The 24,163-nt window shown below is 38.7% G+C and overlaps 1 protein-coding gene across 4 annotated transcripts in view; it reads left to right on the forward strand.

Moving 5' to 3' along the window:
* The window catches only part of SLC25A26 (solute carrier family 25 member 26), a 140,156-nt gene that overhangs the window by 15,377 nt on the left and 100,616 nt on the right, over window positions 1-24,163 (forward strand). For 3 of the 4 annotated variants that reach the window (XM_051980437.1, XM_051980456.1, XM_051980465.1), the window contains 2 exons: window positions 12,233-12,337; window positions 13,787-13,834. In XM_051980437.1, coding sequence (XP_051836397.1) covers window positions 12,233-12,337; window positions 13,787-13,834 — 153 coding nt within the window. The remainder of the gene's footprint in view (window positions 1-12,232; window positions 12,338-13,786; window positions 13,835-24,163) is intronic. The other variant, XM_051980447.1, reaches the window with a different exon arrangement.

Here is a 24,163-nt window from a genome sequence, read left to right on the forward strand (position 1 = left end):
TTCTGTCCTAACAGACTTTTTTCTATTTCTTGAAAGTTCATGTTGCATTGCCTCCTTTTATGTGAACTGTCATAATAAACTGACTATTTTTTGAATGTTTGGTTGAAGCTCATCTCAGTGTTGTGGCAAAAAGCAAGTGAAGTATTTTTTTTTTCCATTTCCCCCCTCTATTTACTACAGTGATCATCCTCCCTGAAAGCTAGTTTGTCACATTGAAGGAAAGGCTTTCTTGCATTCATAAACCTCTGTCTCTGAGGACTTGCCAGGAAATTCAGAGTGACATGCCGAGGGAGGGCATGTGGCAGCTCTTTAACATCTCATGTCAAATGAGGTGTGCGTGCATTTTGGTTAAAGGAGAAATGCTACCTCTTTCTTCTCTAACTGATGTATTTCCTATGAACCTTTATAACATAATCTTGAGGGAGTTTGTGTATATGCTAAATATATGGAGACTGGGGCGAGTGGTGGGGAAAGAGTCAAAGCCTGGGATTATTTAGCTTTAGGAAAAACTTATTCCCCCCTCTGCTACCTGGGCTGCCATAGGGCCCGAGTTAAGATTAAAGGAGGGGAACAGATATTCCCTTGTACCTGCTATTCAATATTTCTTAGGTATCAAGAAAAATTAAAGCAGGCCAGGTTAGTGATGACAGTAATTTTAGATTCTATTTATTCGACCTCTGGTACATCCTATTTCATTTAAAATGAGCTGAAACATTTTATAAATTCAAGAAATTGGATTGATTTCAGTTCTGAAATCCTTGAACCACCACGGTTTTTCCTCCCAAATCTCCTTGCAAGTACGTTAGGTCAAATGCTATGAAAAAAACTCATTACCATGTAGCTGGAAATCTGTACAAAGAAATGGATTGGTTTTTGCCCAGTAACTATCATTATTTGCTTTTGTGTTTTCTTCCTACATGTGTTGCTTCTATGTGTGCACAAGTTGAGTAAATAAGTTCAGGAAGCATTAGTTACTACATTGTTTTAATTCTGGCTTTGGGACCATCAATTTTGTGTTCTAGTTTTATAAGAATATGAATGAAGAAAAGCAGAAAAGGCTTAATTTTTTTATAAGATAACTTAAGAATTTTCATGGGGAAAATATAATAAAATAAAAGCAAATATATTCATAATTCTTGACTGTACCAGTAACACAAAAGGCAGGTAAATGACAGAAAAAATAACTCATACAAAATGCTGTCAAAAACATGACTTGTGATGGAATGACAATGCTGTTAAGGTGCTGCCTTAGAACTGTGATTTGTGGTGGTTGTTATTATTGACTCTACCTATAGTTACTTTGTGGCACAAGCTCAAGCCTATGAAGGAAAAGTCCTAGAAAGAGAAAAGAATAGGGACAAAATAATAACTATTCCCTATGGCAATTGCTTGATTAAAACTTAATGAGTAATCAATAAAACTATAATTACAGAAGTCTACCTTATGTTTGTAATTTGGAATACAGTAAAATCGATCAAGTAAGATTTAATATGTGACAACAGCCAAAAAAAAAAAAAAAAAAAAAAAAGGGAAAAAAAAGATCTAGTTTGTGCCATTTTTATGAGGAGGTTTACTATACCAAATCTCTAAATCCCCACCTCAATTATTTTACAGCTCAGTTTTCATCACGCGTGCACACACACACACACACACACACTCATACACACACACAAAACTTGTGGAAAGTGTAATTAGATCAGAAGTGTTGGGGCATGCCTGCTGTGACTCTGTAAATGGCTGATGCATCCAGGGCTTTTGGTGGGATTTCTTTTTTTTAAGGTACAAAGACATATCTTACATCTTTACTGTAGACTACTTTCAGTGAAAGATACAGAGAGTCCACACTAGTTTTGGTACTAGAGTGTTGCCAAATACCTCAAAATGATTGACTCTCACTCTCTCCACATGGGGTAGCATTGGATTTTGGGTAATTGTGATTTGTTGTTATCTTTATCTTGAGCCCAAGAAGGTGAGTGCGTTGCATACTATGTCAATAACAGAAATTAAAAAAAAAATTAGCAGAAAATTCTCACATTAGAAATGGTTAATTCAACAAGATCATCGTAACAAACAAAAACATTTTTTTATTATAAATGGTGCTGAATTTGTGAAAGAGTAAAGTTAATTGTTTTAAAGCAATTCATACAATCAAATATAGTCTTTCTTGTATACAAACTTCTTTTTTCTTCTTTTCTGGATACCTTGATTCCAAGGACTTTGAGTGATTCTGAAACTATTGTACAACATGGAATAGAAAGTCATGAATATTATATTTATCTCTTGTTAACATTTCCTCTGCCATTGGCATTACTCTCTTCAGACATTCCTTGGGAATTTCCAAAAAGCATGCAGTACCATAAGGTTTCAGCTAATTGAGCCCAATTTCTAAAAGATAGCTATCTGTAACACTTTTTTCCCCCTGATATTCAGTTTTATTTATAAATAACTAGTAGCTATATCTTATATTTTATATCATTTTTAGACAGCTGTAAAATTAAGCTGCATACTGTTTTGCAAATAGATTCTACTTTTTCCTCCTAAAAAATAATGGCTTAAATTTGGGGCATTAAATCACATTATAATCTGCTGATATTCACATACAAGCTCCAAGCCATGAGAAACTTGATGGTGAGGAGGAAGAGAAGAGAGGGAAAATGGTAGTAAGTAATGATGAAGATGATGATGATGATGATGATGATAGTGGTAATGGTGGTGGTGGTAGTGGTGGTGGTGAGTGTAAGAGAAGATGCTAATTCTGATGCTGGCTGACATTTTATACTTTCCTTTCAGATTTGTGAAAAACCCCAGATTTGTAAAAATCCCCAACATCATGTCATTTGGTTTTTATGTAAATCTACATGTTATAAAACATACATACGTGTGTATGTGTGTGTGTATGTATGTGTGTACATACACATAACTGCAATCAATTTATGAGGCTTTGGGTAGGGTTCAAAGTGAACTCATCTTATACCAAGTTCCTCTTTATGGCCCAGTCTTAATTGGGAAATGCTTATTCCCTTATTCCTGAGTACATTTACCAAAGTGAGCATTAGAAGTATCATAGTATTAATATCACTATTTGCATCTTAAAATACCAAGTTTTCTTTTGCTTATCATTGGCCTTAATAAGAAGAATCAGTGACCCAAGTAATTTGGGGAAGACTGACCAATATAGACATGTTTTAAAATTAATCATGCTAAGCTTTGAAATATTCATAAATTAATCCAGGTTAGCTCTGATCTGCAGAGTGTTAGTATTTTGCCAAGTCCTTATTCGGAAATATAATTGAGCTGTGGGCAAAAGGTTGTTGAGAAAATGAGATTGCTGCCATTAGGACCTACTGGAGAACGCAGAGCAGTGTAGTTAGATCAGACGGAAATTCAAATTAAAACTGCAGCTGGAAATTGCTTGTAAATAAAGATGAATGAAGGCAGAAGTCTACAGACACTGCCAAGAAATTCATCATACAATTAGAAGCTGAAACAGTAAATTAAGAACTGTCAAGCACCTAACCACCCACATGCAAGCACTTTTTATACAACCTGAATACCCATATATTGGAAGTTGGAGTTGTACCTTATTCTCATCTCTTGCTTATTTTCTCATCTCTTATTGACCTGGTTTTCCTTCAGGCAATGACTTGGTAGTTATTTTTTTCTTAGAAATCCTCCAGTATAAAAGCATCTACCAAAAATGGCCACAGAACCTGAGAAATGTCTTGTCTTTTGTTTCCTTTTACTCTTCCTCATCTCTACTTTCCCAGACCATTCCCTTAATTCCGTCCTGTGGCCCATACCCATTTACTGCATTTATCTTGGCTCTTCTTGGAGTTCCTTACTATGTAATGCCAGAATTAGGTTGTCCTTCAACTGACTGGAAAGATTGGGAGCTTGATTTGTCAGGATGTAAAGAGCCTCCTCCTTTGGACTGTGTTAAATGGTGGCCCTTCTCTGCTTGGCAGAGGGACGCTGTAAGTCCGGGCATGTGTGAAATGTCCCATGTTGGAAGTCCACTATACTGTTTATGGATTTCTCAGCCACAGAATCATAGGGAAGAGTAAGGAAGGAAACAGGTTGATTGGAGAAGGACAGAGGAAAGTCTGGAAGCAGCAGGAAGCCAAGGACAATACAATGGCTGGTCAGACCAGCAGAAATCCTGAGCTGCTTTGACTTGCATGGAACTCTGGCTTTGAGGCCTTGTCTTGATGTGGGCCCATTGTGACAGTCAAAGGAGTATAGTTTGAGAAGGCGCCATAAATGCCCATTAGTCCAACATGCTCCTCTTACACAGGAGGAAACACCGACAGACCAAGAGAAGGGGTTTCCCTAATGTCACACAAATCACTCACTCATCTGAGCTGGAATTGGGATCCATGGCTTCTGATTCCACTGCCCCACATTAGCACTTAAAACAGAATTTTCTTCTTTGAATGAGGAGTGTCATGAAGGGAAATACTATTTTCCTAAAAGAGGAGAAAAATTTGAAATTAAAATTCATACATCTTCCCAGAAAACTCAGTTTTTTTCTTTACATACACTTTTGAAGAGGCAAGGAGATCCCTAACTTATTCCTGAATTAATTTTCCATTTTATGACAGTTGTTTTTGTTTTTGGTCACAGCATGTGCTATTAGTTTAGATTATAGGAATTAAATCAGTTAACTGAAGTAGTACATTTCAGCACTTTATATTATTTAGTCTATAAACAAGGGAAAAAAATCTGTTTTTTAGGAGCAAAAGGAATGAAGTTATTTTTAAATTATAAATTAATATCCATAAATAAGACAGAAATAGCATATATATGTGCCTATGTGTATATATTACATATACACACATCTACTGGACCATAATTTTGACCAAACAGGTTCAAACCAGTTAATAGACCACAAGCCGCCCTATGTCTGAAGTTCTGTTGCCTTGGGCATTGTTCTGTTTCTTCCTGTCTGTGTAATGAGTATGCTCCTCATTTGGGATCTTCTGATCGCAGTTTGAGGCCCTTCCTGTAAAACAGGGGTCAGTTTGTTGATTGGATTTAATGTAGTCTCACAGAAACAGAAGATGTCCATCTCTCTGTGGGAAGGTAAAGCTAAGTCATGTGCTGTATGACATTAGGGTATCCCTTGATAAACTGTTGCCAGAAAATATTAAATGGAAAAGGTCAGTGTTATTCTCAAAGCCCCAGAGTAATGGTCAGGATCTTGGGGATGATATGAAGCTGCTGGCACTTTGGATCTTGTAGCCATGGTCTGTAATGAAGCCCTGGGAAAGATTTCACTGGGATCCTCATACTTTTTAAGCCCTTATGGAGCTGTGACAGGGGCTTGACACTGGTCTCTACTTAGTTGGTATCAGAGAAGTGGAAGAGATTGGTAAGGCATCTTTCACCTCAAGGGGATTCCCCAATGAGAGAATTGCTGCCTGTCTACAGGAGAAAAAACATGGAGAACAACTACAAGGCAGTATAGAAGGAAGTATGAATAGCTCTTCAGCTACCCCGGTAACCCTCCGGTGCTGTGCGTCTCTGATCCAGTGCTCAGAGATGGAATTCCCCGTAACAGTGAAATCCCAGTACGCATTACAATGTGGGGACAATGACACTCGCATTCTCCTGAGATAGGGGTGAAGAATCAGTGGATCAGTTGAGCCTCCATAGGTATTGATTATTAAGTGTGGTTGGTGCTGGACATGGGAAGACATTGGTGAGCTGACTCCTGCTCTTGAGTTGCTCAGATTGGGGGTATAAGAGGTGAGATGAAGACTTGGGATTATGGGTGACCTCTGTCATCATCAGATCATGAGCAAAGAAAGAACCTTTAGCCATCTTAGGTCCTATAAATGTGGAGGCTCTTCACTTCTCTTACTGCAAGGGTGGAAATTAGGGGTTTTGTGGAATTCATTGAGTTAATATAGTGTCATGCTCTGAAACTAGAGGACCTGGATTCAGATCCTCTTTCTGACCCTTACTATCTGTGTGGCAAATTATACTGGGCCTCAGTTTTCTTATCTGTATCTAAAATGAAGGGAGTGTACTGGCCTTTGAGATCTCTTCCACTCTCAAGTCTGACATCCTACAATCTTGCTATCCAGTACAGGGCTTCCCAAATGTGCACATTATTGGTTTTATTCATCAGGTGACTGTATATATATCTGTTTTGTTTTAGTTTAGTTTATATTTTACTTTAAAAAATTTTTATATTCCTCAATTACATGTAGCAACTTTTTTTATACATGTACATTCTTTTTCACATATTTCCTTATGAATCATATTGAGAGAAAAAAACAGAACAAAGGGGGAAAACCACAAGAGAGAAAAAAAGGAAGAAAAAGGGAGCATAGCATGTATTGATTTACATTCAATCTCCATAGTTCTCTCTCTGGATGCAGATGGTGTTTTCCAACTAAAGTTTATTGGGATTGCCTTGGATCACTGAACTGATGACAAGTCTATCAGTTGATCATCAAATAATGTTGCTGTTACTGTGTACAATGTTTTCTTGGTTCGACTTGTTTTCACTCAGCATCAGTTCATGTAAATCTCTGCAAGCCTTTCTAAAATTGGCCTGTTCATTATTTTTTATAGAACAATAATATTCTATTATTTCATATCCCATAACTTATTCATTCTCCAGTTGGGCTTCTGCTTGTTTTCCACTTCTTTGCTCCCACAAAAAGAGGGATCACATGTATCTGCAGAAGGTGAGTTTGGGTTAGTCAAAACAGTCATTCCACCACAATTCAATTGGTTTCTTTCTAATCTCCTGAAATAAGGGAACCAAAAGCTTGATTGTCTACAGATAGAGACATGAATAACAGTATGAATAACATGAATAACATGAGGTTTACCTGATATTCCAACATTGATTATCAGGAATATAGCACATATGCCTCCATGAATTGTATGGCTTAGGTAGATTTAAATGTGTTACATTTTTAGATAAGATTGCTTTGGGAAAAAAAAATACGGATAGTACATGTGAGAATAGAATGAAACACTGAATCTTTTTTGCCACAAGATGGCAATCTTGCCACACATCTATACCATGTAACTACTGCACACAGGTTTTGGTTTACTTTAAACATTGATTGAAAAAGTGAGAGTTTTTTTTTTTTTTTTTTTTTAACTATTATTAATTTGGAAATCTGCCCTCAAAATCAATTACATGAGGACGAATGTTGCGGAAACTTCAGAAGCAGTATACAAAGAATAATTGATACAGAATACTAAATGACTGAAATAGAATACAAAACTACCTTTTCTAACATCTATTTATAGCCTGCTGTTAAGACAGTTGTCTATTCCTTGAGGCTTATTCTACAAAAGATAAAGCATTTTATACTCCTAATCAGATTACTTTTTTATTGAATGTACAAAATATAATTACTAAAAATGATCCTGTTGAAATCTTGGATTCTTTTTTTTTTTTTTTTTTTTTTTTTTTTTTAGCCTGGATCTGTAATTAAATTGTTATAGAAGACTCCTACCTAGTAAATCTCCTGCCCTGCAACTTTGTTTTAGAGAGTTGTTTGGTACATTGAAAATCTTAAGTGTCCTCCCCAGTGTCACACTGCTGGTATGGGATTTGGAGCCAGGTCTTCTAGACCTCAGAGTCAGCTCTCTATTCGCTGTACCATGCTTCCAGGGAAGAAACTTTTATCCTAATGTTATATGTATATACAATAATATTATATATACTATACATATTACATAATACATAATAATATATGTTATTACATATATATACACACACATACCCATACACATACACATATATATCTGGATAGTTATCCTATATAGTGAGAAAGGATAGGTGTCTTTGTATAGAATATGCCCGTAATGAAAAAAACCCCAGAAGGAATCTAATTTCTTTTTATTTTGGGTTCTTACATAAGAGCAAGAGTGATCTTGGGCAAGTCATTGAATCTCTTGGTGTTCCAGATCATTGTGACAGGATCAGCTCTCCAGAGGGATAGTTTAGAGGCAAATCATACTTGAGTTATCACAGTGGTAGTTGCAAGGAATCCATGGCAGATATAATTAATCTAGAGTTTAATCAACCTTTTGCCATAAGCATTCCTCCCATATTCCTATCCAAAAAAATGGGAGCTAGACAGTTGTAGAGGCAGGTGGATTGGGAATTAGTTGAATGTTTGGATGCAAAAAGTAGTCATTAATAGTGTGATACTAATTTAGTAAGAGGTTCTGGAGTTGAGGTTTCCAGGGTTCTGTGCTTGGCCCTGTGATCTTCATCATTTTGATGATTGGTTTAGATAAAGGCATAAATGACATACTTATTTTATTTGCAGATGAAACAAAATTAGGATGGCAGATTGAGCAGTAAAATCAGGGTCAAGAAGGATTGACTGGCTAGAATATTGCTCCAAATCTAATTCAATAAATTTGAATAGGGTTGGGTTTTTAAAAATCATCTTCCTGAGTAAATTTAAAAATTGAGAGAATTTTGCCTGCAAAAGATTTGGAGGCTTTAGGAAACTGAAACTTAAAGTGAGTGAACTGTGCTAGATGGGGGCTCCAATGTCAATGCCATTTTAAGCTCCTGGTTAAGTCTAGAGAGCCCTTAGATGCTCAGTGCTCTAGTTGGATCCCATGGGTAACACTAGGATTATCTCAGTCTTTTAGAGAGGATGTTGATAAACTGGGAGGATGGCCAACAGAAAGTGACCAGGACAGTGAAGGACCTCAAGATCATGCTATCTCACTAATGGTTGAAGAAAGGATGTTTGGAGCCCAGAGAAAAGAAGTTCAGAGAATCTCAGTGGAGATTGTGGATAGACTCAATGTCTTCTGGCATTTCCAGTGTCTGAAGGATTGTCCTGGGGGAGAGGGATTAGAACTGGGGGCCGTGGGTGGAAGTTGACCTTGGAAAAACTTCCCACCAGTTAAATGCCATGCAAAGCTACCATGAACTGCTATTGTGAATGCCCCCAGCCTTTGGTGCACCTTCTAGAGGGCCTTGAGTCAAGGTTGGATCACTTGTCTGCTACCTTGTAGAATGGATGCATTTTCTTTCAGAGACAAGTTGCCAGATGTCTTTTTATTCTCCCTTTCAACCTTGGGATCCAATTGTGATTCTGATTCTTTAGGGAAATGTCATCAAAAGTATGGGATATTTTTGCAAATTACTCTAAATTCTTTGGAAAAAAAGATAAAGCATTCATTTACCATTTGAAATTCCCTGGAGATAAGCACATTTCATAGCAATGGGAAACTTTGTTGGCAGTGCACCTCTAAACTTGATGGTGAAGAAGTTGACAATTTCAGTTCTGTTCTTTAATTCATTTGTTCTCATCTGAGAAAGTTTGCTTTCCAGGATTTTTCCCTGTTTTTGTAATCCTTAGTTTCTTGTGAATTATTATCTGATTAGCAGTTTATTTTATTATTTACCTTATCTTAAATTTGCAAAGAAAAACTTGGCACATTCAATAAATCACAGTGAATTCTCCTAGTTTTTGAAAATGTTTATACCAAAATACATAAAATTCTTTGTATCATTTTTGTTATTTACCAATATTTCAAATCTAAAATTGCATCATTGTATAACTAGTAAGAGTAATCCTGACAAAAGAAAATAAAGATTGATTCCATGATAAGCAGCTAAGGATGCTTGTTTTTCTCTTTAGAAAATTGTAAGTTTCTTTTATTTTTATAGAATTTAACATAGAATAAGGTCTCTGTATAGTGGTATTTTCATCAGCCCCATATGGATGCTTCCCACAGTGGAGCCCAGATCTTTTGAGGGAAGAGTGCTCTGAAGAATGCATTTACAGATAGACCTGCAGATGACATTACCATTACTCCCTTTCATAGAACTATAGTGCTATAACATGTTTTTGTTCTTGTGCAGTGAAATATTCTTTTGTAGCTCAAATTCAAATCTAAGAAAGATCAGAGTTAATAGAAAACAAAATGGAAGGCGCTGAAGGTATCTGGAGAAAATAGATAGATGTATTACTTTGTAGCTTCTCTCTTAGGCCAGAATTGCAGCACCATAGAAGTCAGGAAGCCATGCTGGGTGCTTTATACCCCTTTGCTTGGTTATATTGTTTTTCATCTGAGAACCTTTTTAAAGTTTTCCTTCCGCCTCTGTATTTTTAAAGAATAAAAACCTAATGTAAGGACGTGGAAGGTTATGAAGCATGAAGTTCTATAAATATTTATGCCAGACCACTAACATCGACAATTCCTATTTTCTTGACATATTGGGGTCATTCGTCACTTTTGACCCTTAGAATTGAAAAGTACGTGGTGGTGTAGCTTTTTGAGAATGGATTTTAGTTATCAGGAGCTGCCTTGTTAGGTTCAAAGGAATTTCAGCAGACTTGATTTCCTATTGCAGTTATAAATAGGAGCCTTAAAGTTTATAGGATGTTATCCAAAGTAAGGTCGTCATGAGCTTGTCTGGTCATTCCTACTCACTTCAGGCCCTCTTGTGATGAGCTAGTTCATCTAATTCTGTCATCTTTCTTTGCTTCTCCAAATATTTTCACTGAAAATTTCTTTTTTGAATCTGTTCTTTAGCACTAACCCCATCCTCTTGTTCCATCTCAATTAAGATGGCTTGTTCTTAAGTGGTTGCTACCATTCTTTAAATACTGTTTGATTATATCACTTTTAAGAATTTTGGATGACCACTTAAATCATTTTTGTAGATTCTCTAAACACCAGTACATTTAGGCCTTTCTTTTTTTTTTCTTTTCTAAGATAAAAAGGAACCATTTTGTTGTATTTTAATCAGACTTTTGTCAGTTCATCACTGTGATTTGTTACATATATGAGTGCTTGTTGTTTGTCCTTGTTTTGAATTTTATTTCAGTGAGGCAGAGCTCTTCAGTGACATCAAAGTCTGCTATTTACATAGGATCATAAGATGATAGTTTTAGATCCGAAAGAGACTTTGGAGGCCATCTGGTCTCAGCTCCTTGTTTTACAGATGAGCAGAGGAAATGCTTAATCACTTTTTGAATGAATGAATGAAATTCAGATTATAATGCTTTAAAATAAAGTGGGGATAAAGAAGGCAAATGGTAAAATAGCATCATTTTATTATAAGTAATGGTATTGTTCCCCTTAACTAGTGTAACTCTCTATAACATTCTAGTTGTACAGTAAGCATCAATCTATTAAAATGCTGTACTCTGCTACTCCCAACAACATTCATGTATCATGGAACAAATAAGACTTGGAATATCATTTTTTTAAAAAGTTGATCTTGAAGGTTAGAAAGAGAAGTGCTGTTGGAATTATGTGTTTGGAGAGAGAACTCCAAAATATGGAGTACTTTGAGTTTGCATTTTAAAATATAATTTTGTGTGTGTGTGTATGGAGGTGCTATGCTAACATGTCCCTGTACCGTTTCAATTTAGTAATAAATGATCAAAGTTATGTGAGGTATTTATTATGTGTCAGTTACGATGATAAGTGTTACACACTCAAAGAAAAAGCAAAAATTTGTACTGTCCTCAGGGAGCTTCTAATGGAAGAGATAGCATGTACATAAACGGATATACATAAACAGAAATAAAGGGAAGATAAGTTTCTGTTTCCAACATGAAGCTGTTTTATTTTATAGAGCTTCTGTCCATTTTCCCTAACAAATTGCTGTGGTCTAACTCCTAAAAACAATAATATGCCTTTGTGATCTTCAAAGTCCAATATTATAGATTTAGCCTTTGTTTTATTCATGGGCATAGGGAATGAAACTGATATCATTGATATAGGGGGATAGTGGTTGAGGAGTCTCTCAACAATACATGTTGGCACTTACTCCAGAACATACCAACTTAGAGAGTTCCTCAGAGCAGAGGTATCAAGCTGGTACTTTGTGGTGGCCCAACTTCCGGGCGGGAATGCAGTTGGGAAATGTTTAACGAAATAAATTTAAAAATAGTACAACATAATGTTAATTTGTGGTTTTCTAAATCAGTGACTTCAGTTAATATCTGAGTTTAACCCCATTGGTCTTAGAGGAGTGAAAGGTTAAATTCCTTGCCCATGGTCACCATCAGTCTGTCAGAGATGGGACTGGAATCTCACCCCTTAGCTGACTCAGAGACCAGCCCTCTTTCCATTGTGACATGTGAAGCATTCAGTAAATACTTGTTGAATGAATGAATTTTTATTGAAATGTTATCTTTTTGTGGTAGCTTCATTTTTTAATGGTTAAAAGAAGTTTCTTAAGATAAGATTTACACAAGTGCATAATTTATTTTAGGTGGCCTGTTTGATCCGTGTTCCTTCAGAAGTCGTGAAACAGAGGGCCCAGGTCTCTGCTGCTTCTGGGACATTTCACATTTTTTCCAACATCTTGTATCAAGAGGTAAGATCTGCTTTATGATTTTTTTTTTTTTTTTTTTTTGCGAGGGGGGAGTGTGAGGTAATCGTGGTTAAATGACTTTTCCAATGTCACATAGCTAGTAAGGACCAGTGTCTGAGGATGGCTTTGAACCCAGCTCCTCATGACTGAGGTTGGTGCTCCTTTTCCTGAACTACTTTGCTGCCCCTGTGATCTTTTCTAAATGCAGTGTATCCTTGGGGTTTGACGAATCTTGATGACCCACACATTCCCTGCAGAGCATTTCTCTACACCTTTAGTAGGTTCTACCATCATGAAATCTTAAGCCTCCTGGTTAGTGGCTGGTTAGTCCCATGACAGCCTGGGAAAGGGCAAGATCCCCAGAGAACTGGTCTCAGTATGCACACGAGGAAGGTGTTTGTGCAGCACACCTCTGCTTCCAGGTAGTGCCCAGCCTTAAGTTAGACGTTCTTTTTTTAAAAAAATGTCAGTGCCTTTGGTTTTTACCCCCAAATCAGTTCTTAATCTGTGGCCACCCCACCACTGAGTTTCTTCTTTTAATAAAAGGAAATTGTTAAGTGGAATAAACTAGCAAAATGGCCTCGTCTGATAGGATATGCAGGATTCTGTTCCTGTACCATTCCACCCCTGTTGTGAGGAGAGGAAATACTGACTGGGGGATATTTAGTAAATGGAATTACATTTAAAAGCACCTGCATATGTATAACAAGTATAACAATCTTGCCATGCTGGGATGATCCTCTGCAGTTTTTCTGGAAATTTACAAAAATAGCTCTTAAAAGACAATTGAAGTGGAAGTTTCTAGGAGTCCCCAAAATGCTATTTTTTAATTGAACTTCTATGGGAATTACTTAGAAAAAAAGTGATCCTTAGCATATCTTCTCACCTAAAAAAGGGATTGTGAAGTTTTTAATCACCGAAATAAAAGATATCTGTTGGAGAGTTTGTGCTAATTCCCTTAGATGACTGACGAGGAAAATCAGGAGTCCTCCGGGAAGGCCTATAGTTAATCATGACATTAAAGGGAGATTATTAAGTCATGCATTCGTGTGCCATCTTCTGTTTCAAACTGTGCCAGGGTATAATTTCATTTTTATATGAATGAAAAATTGCAATTCTGTGAGTTTACATTTGGAAATGTTTCCATTTTAAATTTCTCAAGTGCTCCTTCCAGCAGTTATCCACAGAGAAGAGGAAATGTAAAATGTCAGAAAGGAGAGGGTTTATGTGTCCACAATATTACCAGAAAAACTCCCTCTTTCATGGGAGTTCACTCAGTCTCTGGAAGGAGGAGTCACCCATGCACTTACCTTCTAGGATGCCTCACTTTTATAGGTTCTAGAGCTTACCTCTTGGCTTGGGTAAAACTACAGGACATGGAACATCATTTGAAAATTGCCTTTGCTGATAGAATTTTCTTTTAGTGAAAGACTCTCAATGTCTTTGTTACAGGGCATCCAGGGATTATATCGCGGTTATAAAAGCACTGTTTTAAGAGAGGTAAACTACTTATTTTTTTTCTATTTTAAAGTACAATTAGAGGCCATAATCATTTTAAAGACAAAAATCTGATGAGACTTTGTTTAGTCAAACTACAAATCACAACAGAAATATGGATTTTTTGATAGTTGAAAACTAATCTTTCTGCCAACGTGTAGTCTTGTTCCTGGAACAATTTTGTCTTCTATGACTATGATGATGATGATGATGATAACCTTTACTATAACTTTCTCATTTGTTCTTTAGAACAACCTATAAGATAGGCAAGTTAGATGTTATGATTATTCTTCATTTGATAGACAAGCTTGAGGGTCAAGAAAGTTGTGATTTTCCCAGAGTTGGACAACTATTTAATTAGTGATAGATAGATCTGTTCTTGGAATTTAGATCTTTTGGTTTCTGACTCTTTGTCAGTTTTCAGTTATTCTTTCTCATTTGGTGCTCACATCAATCCCATTAGGAAGGTATTAGAAGAAAATAGTTTTTAGAGAAAATTAACCTGTCCAAAGTCACGTAGAGAATGATAAAATTTGGACTTGAATGGAAGACTTTTGAGTCAACCCCCTGAAGTTTTTCCAGAAGTCTAGGTTAGAGATGAAAGATCATCTGATAATTAATTAGGGGCAAGATGTCAGGTAATAGAAATAGTAGAATCTAGTGTATATACTCAGCTTTGAATCAAAGGAGAACAAAATCTGGATCTCATCCATGTGACTTGCTGGGGACAAATCACTGGATTTCTATGGACTAGATAGGATAATGTGAGTGCGTCTTTCCATCTCTAAATTTAATTTATTACCACAGTTACCATCAAAAACAAGTTTTACACCTAATTAACAATTTAAAGTAACGTACCAATGTCTTTCTGCATGACAGTTTATACATACTTTTCCTTTTAAATGAAAGAAAGGTAAAGCATTACAACTTATCAATAAATATAGCAGCAATTTTCATGTCACAGACGAGCCCATTTTAAAGATTAAGAATTCAGTTTCAAGTCATGGCAATAGGCAGATGCCTTCTAGGTGCCACAGTCTAGGGACTGTGCTTGAGTCTCTGTCTTTGTGGTGCTTACATTCTGATAGCAGAAACAACATGTACACAGAAAAGTAACTACAACAGGTAATGGAGGAAACACAAAATAATTGGAGGGGCAGGAGAGGAACACTTAACAGCTGAGTAGATCAAGGAAGGCTTCTTGGATGAGTAATATCTTGCTTTGAAGGTCATGCTTTGAAGGATGGCTAGGGATTCTGGGAGGGTGGGAGAAGACGGATAGGATTCCAGAATTGATGAGCAGGTTTTGCCAAAGTTCAGGGCTTTGGAAAGATGGAAGGTTGTGCATGAGGATCAGCAAGAAGGCCTAGATGCCTGGGACAGATTGTCCGTTAGTGTGAAGTCAGTCAGGAAAGAAAGAGCAGAGCTGAATCACAAGGTACTTTAAATGCCAAAGCCAGGCCTTTGAATTGGAGCCGAGGAGCTAGAGTTTGGCGAGCAGGGCCCTGACTCTGTCGGAACTGCTCCAGGGATGTCATTTGGGCGATAGCATGAGGGGCAGATGTGTAAGGGAAAGCCTAGGGGCAGGGAGGCAAGGGATAAGGAGGCCAGTGCAGGGCCAACTGACTGAGCAGGTCAGAGAAGAGGAGGTGTCTAGAGCCAAGGCCTCTGGGAGCGTGAAGGCCAGCAGAGGGGCTCTCAATCCCAGAACCCTCTGGGTTCTGCCCTCTGCATCTTGTTATTGAGAAGTGTCTGTCTTAAAGCACAGGAAGTTCTCTTTGTCAGTGAGTAGTTGGGGCTCTTTCTAAGGAAACTAGAAAATCTGAAGAGCTGAGATTGTCAGATCACTGAATTTGAGATGCCTCTGGCAGATACGCGATTGCCCCTCAAGAAACGGGGGGCTCGAGGCATCTGCGCAGAGATGATCATTGAACCCACGGGAGCTGAGAAGGCCCAGGAGAGAGACAGGCTCAGTGAAGGAGTGATCCCAGAGAAGGGGACTGAGCAGAAATGGTCAGATGAGCGGTAAGAATACCTGGAGGAGCAGTGCTCACAGGGAAGGGAAACTGAGCACAAGTTTGGGTGTCACAGTCTGGTGATGAAGAAGCCCAGCAGTGAACGGGGCATGAGGCAATGAGGCAGAGGCCGTTGGCTGAGAAAGGGAGACCAGACACAAAAAAGAAGTAGGAGGGCTGAGGGAAGAATAGTGGAGGAAAAAATGACTGGGGAAGTAGGGGCAGGAATAAGAAATTATTTGAATATGAGCTTGTTCTACTTGTTAGTTCAACTACTTTAATATTTTAATTTTAACAGTTTTGAGGCTATTCAATTTCTTTCCTGTTTAGCTTTCATTTAGCACATGTGGCTAGTTATTATATATCACTTCTTGAATACATAATTTGCCAGTGGCTACTATTTTAAGGACTCCTCCCCCACATAAGAATGTAAGCTTTCATTTTAGAAAGATCTGCTCTGTAACCCTGGTTATTTTTTATTTAGGATTGCTTTGAGATAGAAACATTTTTATTTCTAGATTATATCTATCATTGATCTAAATGAAAACTATTTTTATGTATTTACAGAAGAAAATTTACTTGTATAAAAGCAGAACACTTAGATTCTGGGAGGGCTTTTGTTTTGTTTGGTCACAAAGCGTTGTCTTCTTCATAATATGTAAAAATATTTTGCCTGTCATTTTAAAAGAGTTTTTGAGAGCATTGCGTTAGAAACAATATTCAATTAACTAGTGAAGGCAAAGGCCTTTGAAGAACTGAAAGGAAAATGAATGCCTCAAAACTAGTTATTTAGGGGGGAAATGACACCTGCCTTTTAGAAACATAACTCCCACCATAGCTTCATTCTATACTCGTTTTCTGGCTCACTAAACATGTGTTATTTACTCAGATTTCATCTTGATGCAGGGAAAAGAGGGCAACGAGTCTTTTTTTTATTTCTTTGAGAGGTTCTGAATAAATGAATACATTTACATGCCACCAAATGCTGATTTTGCATACAAACAAATAGACAAAACACATGGTTACAACTGAATGCTATTCTCTTTAAAATTTGTTGTGACATATGTCAAACTAGTAATTAATTTCTAGGCTGCTATCCTAGCACACTCTCTGACCCTATTGAGATAACTTTGTTTACTCAAAATGGCAGGGCTTTGTTGGGAATTTAATTGGGGTCTTCTGCGTTATGTGTATTCATAAAAGAACCTTCAGAACTGATTTCTGTTGAAATATTGCCTTCCTAGAGGCGCTTTCTGATAGAGTCAGAAGCGAATTATTGCTGAATGAAATGTAGTTTCTTTTTCCAAATGAAGAAAATCAGAAGTGATGTGTCTGTTTTAAACAAATATCTTTGCATTGCAACTGGTTTCACTTTTGACATTTTATTGACACCAGCAACCCCCTTTCCCCCCTTATAGAAAAGTTTGGAAACTGTTGGAAAATTTGCACATTTGTTTAGATATGTTTTTCCCCTTTAAAATGTCGACTTTACCTCCCAGGAAGCCTTTAGCTTGAGACTTGTATTAGTGAATGTATTCTAGATGTTCAGGAACCTTTGAAATGATTGTTCCCCAGAGTATGCTTAGAACCACCTTCTTTATTTGGCTTTGGTGGAAATCATTCGGTTTATTAACTGAATTTGAGAAAAGTTCAAGTATAGCTGGCACATCATGCTGTTCTTGCTAAATTTTAAGCCCATCATTCTTATTTACATTGCTGCAGATCTTTAGTATAATTGACATAAAGAGATGGGGGAAGGCCTCCAGCTGGAATTGAGGGTGAGGGAAGCCACTGTTGTGCAGATGCTTTTGCCTTTATGGGCAGTGATGAGTGAGATAGGATGCCCTCTAGTGAGCTTCAAGTCAGCATCTTTAAAATGATAGAAGAGAAATCTGAAGTTTGTTTTAGTATAATGGCAGTATCTAGAAACATTTGGAAAGCAGGGAAATTTTAGTTTATATAGGCCCAGGGATGAGATATTTCAGGCCCCCAGATTCATATTTCTCTGGATTTCTATTGCATCCCAGAGTGTATTTCTAACCTGGTGGGCTTCTGCAGATGTCTCATTCAATCAACTTCTGGGGGTTTTTTGAAAAGAACAATTGAAGAGCTATAGAACAGGTAATTAGCATTTCAAAGGGCAGTGATAAGGGGTTGCTGACCCTCTGAAGGCCTTTAGTTGGGAAATCTGGGTTGGACGAGAATACATTAACTAATGTAATCGGTTTTTAGTACCCTGCTCCCCTCCTTCTAGCCTACTTTCCCTGCCCAACTCTCATCCTTTTAGTTCTCATCACTTTCTTTTCTTCATAATTGTCTGTAATGTATGAATTTGAAGCATATTTAAAAAAAACTTAGGTCTGTTAAATATTAGTTTATCTGATTGTGATTTAAAAATCAGAAAAGCATAGTAGTTTATTTGTCTCAACAAAAAAGAAAGCTACATTAATTCCTTTTTATATTTTGTGTGGTCCACTCTCATTCAGGCCCTCATGCCTTTTTGCCCTTGCTATTGCAGTAAGCTCCTAATTGGATTTCATCTTCTTTTCCCATCCATTCTAGTCACAACTGCCCTACAAAATCTTCTTGTCATAAATCTGACCATGATACTCCCTGTCCCTAAGCTTTAGTTGTATATTTTTAACTCTAGAAGAAAAGGCAAGCTTCTCAGCCTGCTGTCTGAGGCCCTCCAATCTTGGTCCCAGTCTGGCTTTCCAGATTGATTTCCCTGGCTTCTATTTGGGCTCTTCATGTTCCAGCCAATTGTTCAAGTGAATTTAGAGCTGACTGAAAGCTCAGTATCTAGACTGTGCAATCTAGAGGGAAGTACTAGATCATGGTTCTCTATGATCCAGTAGGCTTAGCCTTTGTCTTCTGCTTCTTTATATTCTGGGATGAAACCATACATAACTGTTCTTGACAGATGTGCATGTGACAAGGAGCTGGGGAGAGATGCTAACAAACTGATCGACAGTCACGATCCAGAACTTCAGTAAACTAGGAAATGGGCCAAATTCAGTAGGATGAATGATATTTATGGGGCTGTTTAATCCTGTACCTGTGTTAAAAAAGAAAAAAAAATCAACTGCACAAGTACAGATCAGGAAGATCTGACCAGATGTGAAAAGATCGTCAGTTTTAGTGGACTTCAGGGTTACCATCAATTGGTGTGTTATGGCTGCCACAAAAATCCATTGGGAGCTGAGACTGCGTTTGGGGACAAGCAGCGTCCGGAACGAGGGCGGTGACATTACTGGGAGACTCTCTGAGGCCAAGCGTGCCTTCACCTCCAGGAACTGTGTTTGAACAAACAGAAAGATGAGTGGAGAGCAACCCGAGCAGGCTGACTGTGCCCGTTGGCGGAAGGAATGGAGGCCCCCAAATGCAAGAGTCCTTAGAAAAGACTAAGCTTTCTCCATGGCTCCCACAGAGGGAGAGAGGTCACATTTAAAGTGAGAAGGGCCAAAGGAGAAAAAGGCTGAGGGAAGGAGCTCCTCTCTGGTAGGGAAGGAAAAATAATACACCCCTCTCTTAGCAAATTTGTAAAGATTTTATGGTTTGTTGGTTTTTTTAACTGAAGTATAGAATTTTACCTTTATCCTTAAGTGCTTAGAGCCATGTCTGAACTCACACAGCAGTTTTATCTGTTTAACACTGATCATTGCACACATGCTAAGGCTCTGGATCTCTTAAGTTCTTGCCTGTCCTGGATATCATCTCCAAACCACCCTGTATTGACTAAGAGTCTCTTGGGTGCCAGGCCTTGTGCAGAGTCCCAGCACATAAGCAGTTCCTCTTTGAGGGGAGCTAAGATCCTGGGCTTTGCATGCAGAGAGTAGCACTTGAAAGATTTTGTGCTGTACTGAGATGCCGAGATACAAGAGACTTAATTCCTAGTTAATAGATAGAGCCAACAGTAACCATAATAATTAAGGGTCACATTTGTATGCCGCTCAGGTTTATGACCTCACTCTGTGAGGTCAGCCATGACTTTATGGTCCTTAGGGAAGGAGGCCGGAGGTCTCCAGCTCTTCTGGCAGTCAGGCTCCCAGGATAAGATTTGTCTGGAACAGTTAGGGTTAACCCCATGGGGAAAGCAATTCGAAGGGATTTTTTCACTTGGAGAGTGATCTGAAATTGCTGAAACCAAGGAGTTTGGAAACAGATCTATGAGCCCAAGGGCTGCTCTGGTCACCTGGCCTCAGCCCGCTCCAGGAAAAGGCTAACATTGTGTGGGGCCGAGGAACCCCCTGCTAGGGCAGGGGCTGAAAGGTTAGTAGTAGCCTTGCTCGAGCAGAAAGTACCTCAGGTCACCTGAGAAACTGCTGGCTACCGAGGGACGTTACCAGAGGACACTGCAGGGAAGCAATGAGCAGCGCTGGGCACAAAGCTTTGTAGGCCTCTCCCTTGTGACTAAGCTGCCGTGTCTATATGGGCTTCTTGATCATGCCTGTTGCTTGGTTCCATGTGTGCCTATTCTATAGGGGACTCTGCCTACAGGGATCCCTGTGTGTCTTCTTGGCCCCCATGGGGCACTACTGTGTGGGAAATTGTACCTCCCAGGATATGGGGATGGAGAGCTTTGTTTTTTAATAATTTTTCCTCCAATTTTATGTAAAAACAATTTTTAAGATTTGTTATTTAAAATTTTTGAATTCCAATTTTCTTCCTTTCTCCCATTCCTAGTTTTATATAGATTATACATGTAGAGCCATGTGAAACATATTTCTGTATTAGGAATGGGAGAGAACACAGACCTTAAAAAAAAAAAAACCTGGGAAAAATTGTATATTTCAGTCTGTATTCATACTCTACCCATTCTTGCTTTGGAGATGGAGAGCATTTTTCATTAGGCGTCCTTTGGAATTATCTTGGATCACTGTATTGCCAAGAATAGCTAAGTTCTTCACAGTTCTTCAGTGTACAATATTACTGTGATTGTGTATAGTCTTCTGGTTCCAATAATTTCCCTTTGCATCAGTTCATATAAGTTTTTCTAGGTTTTTCTGAAGTCACCCTGTTGGTCATCTTTTATAGCAGCTCATATTCTGTTTCTTCTGTGCCAAAGGTAGTGTTGTTTAGTGGATAGAGCACTGAACCTAGAATCCAGCAGCTCCATACTTTCTTGATATCTCTTGCATCCCTCGTCTTCTGCTCACACAGTTAGGGTGAGTGCTCACACTAGTTTGTGTTCATCACTCCCCTCCTGGACTGTGACCGACTTCCTAATTAATTTCCCAGCCTCCAGCCTCTCCTCCAATCCCCACACTGGAGCCCCCTCTGCTTCCTTTAGTCTTTTGTTCTCCCTCATTAGAATGTAAGCTTTTGAGGCAAAGTGCCTGGCTCAGAGTGAGCATTTAATAAATAATTATCACCTGGCTTTGCCTGATTGTTCTCCACACATCTGGCCATTGATCTTATTAAAGCACAGATTTGTTTATGTTCCTTTCTTGCTAAAGAAACTCATTTGTGGGGCCCCTCATCCATACCTAGGATAAAATATCCTGATTTGACAGGTAAGTTCTTTCTAATCCAATTTGTCTGCCTATCCAGTTCATCCCACATTATTTCTCATCATGCATTATAATTTTTGAAAGACAAACAAGTTACAGGCTGTATGCTGCTCCTCGTACATCCAATTCCATTTTACCATCTCATCTCATTTGTATAGACCATCCCTGGTGTTAGAATGCCCTTTCTCTCTATATCTCTCACAATCCTGAGCTTCCTTAATAACCTGTGTGAAGGCTAGTGACCTCCTGTCTCATCACAATTCCCCCCATATTCATTTTATGTAAGTTTGTATTTTCTTACTTGATAAATGTAAATTCAGCTCAAACCCTGGATTACCCCCCTGTTACCCTCCACTTTCTCCATTCTGATCAGACGCTTGTGAGTGGAGCTGGGAGAAGTCCCACATCTTCTCTGGGATAACTGAATTTGCTCAGAATCTGTATCATCTGCTCTCAAATGAGCCCTTGTTAAAGCATGGTGGCAGTTATTCTTCCTTGATTCCTCTCTATCCCGGTCTATTTCACCAACTGCTCCAAACCTCTTCCCTCCCTCTCCATCTCCATGACTGAGAACTCCCTCTGGTACTTTTCCAAGAAAACAGAAGCCATCAGCCATGAGCTTCCTCTTCCCCACCTTCACTATATCTCCCAACTGTCCAACATTCTTCCCTCCTCCATTTTCATCAGAGGATCAAGGAGTGGCCCATTTCCTTGCCAAGGCTGACACCTCTACAGATGTTCTTGATCCCATCTCTCCTTTTCCCAGCAAAGTGCCCATATAGTCTTACTTTTTACTTTTCTTTAATCTTTTCCCATCTTTTTTCTTTTTTTCTTTTTTTCTTTTTTTTTACAGATACATTCTAGTCTCCTCCCTCCTTACAAGATATTCTCCAATGAGATCCTTCCATCTAGGAACCAAACTCCTAGAAAAAAACTATCTTCCCTATTTTTCTTCTTTCTCAGGTCTTTGGGTTCTGACTTCTGACCTCATGCTCAACCAAAACTGCTCTCCAGAGTTAGAAGTGATTTTTTAATTGCCATATGTAATGGCCTCTTCTTCATCCTCTTCCCTCTTGACCCTCCATGCAGCATTTGCTGCCACCGGTTACCCTCCCATGGATCCTCTCTAGGTCTTCGTGACACTGACTTGCTTTCCCTCCATTCTCTTCTTTGCTATATCCACCACTTCTTTTTAGTCCTTTCTGCTTGTTCAATATCTATCTCCTGTCCCCTACCTGCTGGGCTACCTTAAGGCTCTGCCCTTTCTATTTTTGTCATAATGACCTCATAGGTTTAATTAATATTTCCAGGCTAAAGACTGAGGTGATGTGTATGTGTACATATGGTCATATTTAGCATGTCATTCTTCCTCCTGAGTTCTAACCCTGCCTCATGCACTGACTTGCCCATAGGACCCATAACCTGTATATCTCCTAGACACTCTGCACGCCCCATGTCCAAAACTAACTTCATTTTCTTTTGCCCACATCTGCTTTTCTCCCAAACTCACCTGTGTCTGTCCAGGACATACCATTATGCTCCTGACCGCTCAGCCCACCCCCATGTCATTCTCACACATCCAATCACCTGCTTGTCTCATCCCTTCTGCCTCTACTCCCCTGAGTCACAACGTTACCGCTTCTGGATGAGCCACTGTGGCAACCTCCTAAATGCTCTTCTTGCCCCATGTTGCTCCCCACCCCAATCCATCTTGTACAGTGATTTTCCTAAAGTGTGGGTCAGACAATGTCACCCTCCTACTCACTAAACTCAGCTTCTTTTTGGCATTTAAAGCCCGGGTTATGGCCCCTTCACACAGGTGACCATGTTTATCTGTTCTTTCTATATAGCACTCCGTCTCCCATCCCCCTCTTCCTCCTCTCTGCCACTTAGAAGCTCTGCTTTCCTCCCAAGCTCAGCCTGAATATCTTGTCCGTGAAGCCTCATCTCCAGAATGATGATATCTCCCGTGTTTACCTTCTGGCTCCCAACAGGAAGAAGCTTCTATAGGACAGAGGAACAGTTTTACTTCTTTCTATTTCCAGGGTCATGGTTCTTTGTAATGACCGCGTATTTAAAATCAGCCGGAGTCAGGAATTCAGGTTAAGGGGAAAATCTTCAATATTTATTGAAGTGAAGAGGTGAATAAAGATTGCAATAGCAAATATAGGCAAGAAAGATTGCGATAGCAAATATAGACAGTTGCAACAGGAAGCCAGCTAAGAGAGAGAGCAACGCGAGCCAACCGTGGCAATGACAAAAGTCTCTCCTCCCCTTCCTTTTCCACTCCCCTGCCTCCACCCACCAAAATCGTCATTTCCTATACAACACATCAGGACTTGCACAAAGAGCGGTTGGGGGCCATTCTTTCTCCAAGCTTATATATTAATAGAGTATGGCCTCATGTGCTTGGGACCTCAGTGCATCAACTCAAGCCTCAGCCCATTACAGTTCTTAGTCCCTAGCAAGCACTTAATAAATGCTTATTTAGTAGATGAATAGAAGTGTGATCCAGGCAAGTCATTGGGCCTCAGTTTCCCTATCTGTAAGATAAAGGTAAAAATAATATCTGCTGACACAGCATTGTTGTGAATGAATGAGGTTGCATGTATAAAGTGTCCTGCAAACCTTCTAGTGATAGATACAATGCATACCATCTCACACTTCCATTCTACCTCTTTCCACCTGTACAAACTCCCCTCCTGATAATTCTGGAGTGGGGATGAAGACGGAGTGGGCAGGATTTACACAGCTGAGGAAACACTAAGGAGAAGGGGACTATAGTCATTTCTGCAAACTCTTGG

Source organism: Antechinus flavipes, chromosome 1, assembly GCF_016432865.1.
Source record: "Antechinus flavipes isolate AdamAnt ecotype Samford, QLD, Australia chromosome 1, AdamAnt_v2, whole genome shotgun sequence".
Taxonomy (NCBI): domain Eukaryota; kingdom Metazoa; phylum Chordata; class Mammalia; order Dasyuromorphia; family Dasyuridae; genus Antechinus; species Antechinus flavipes.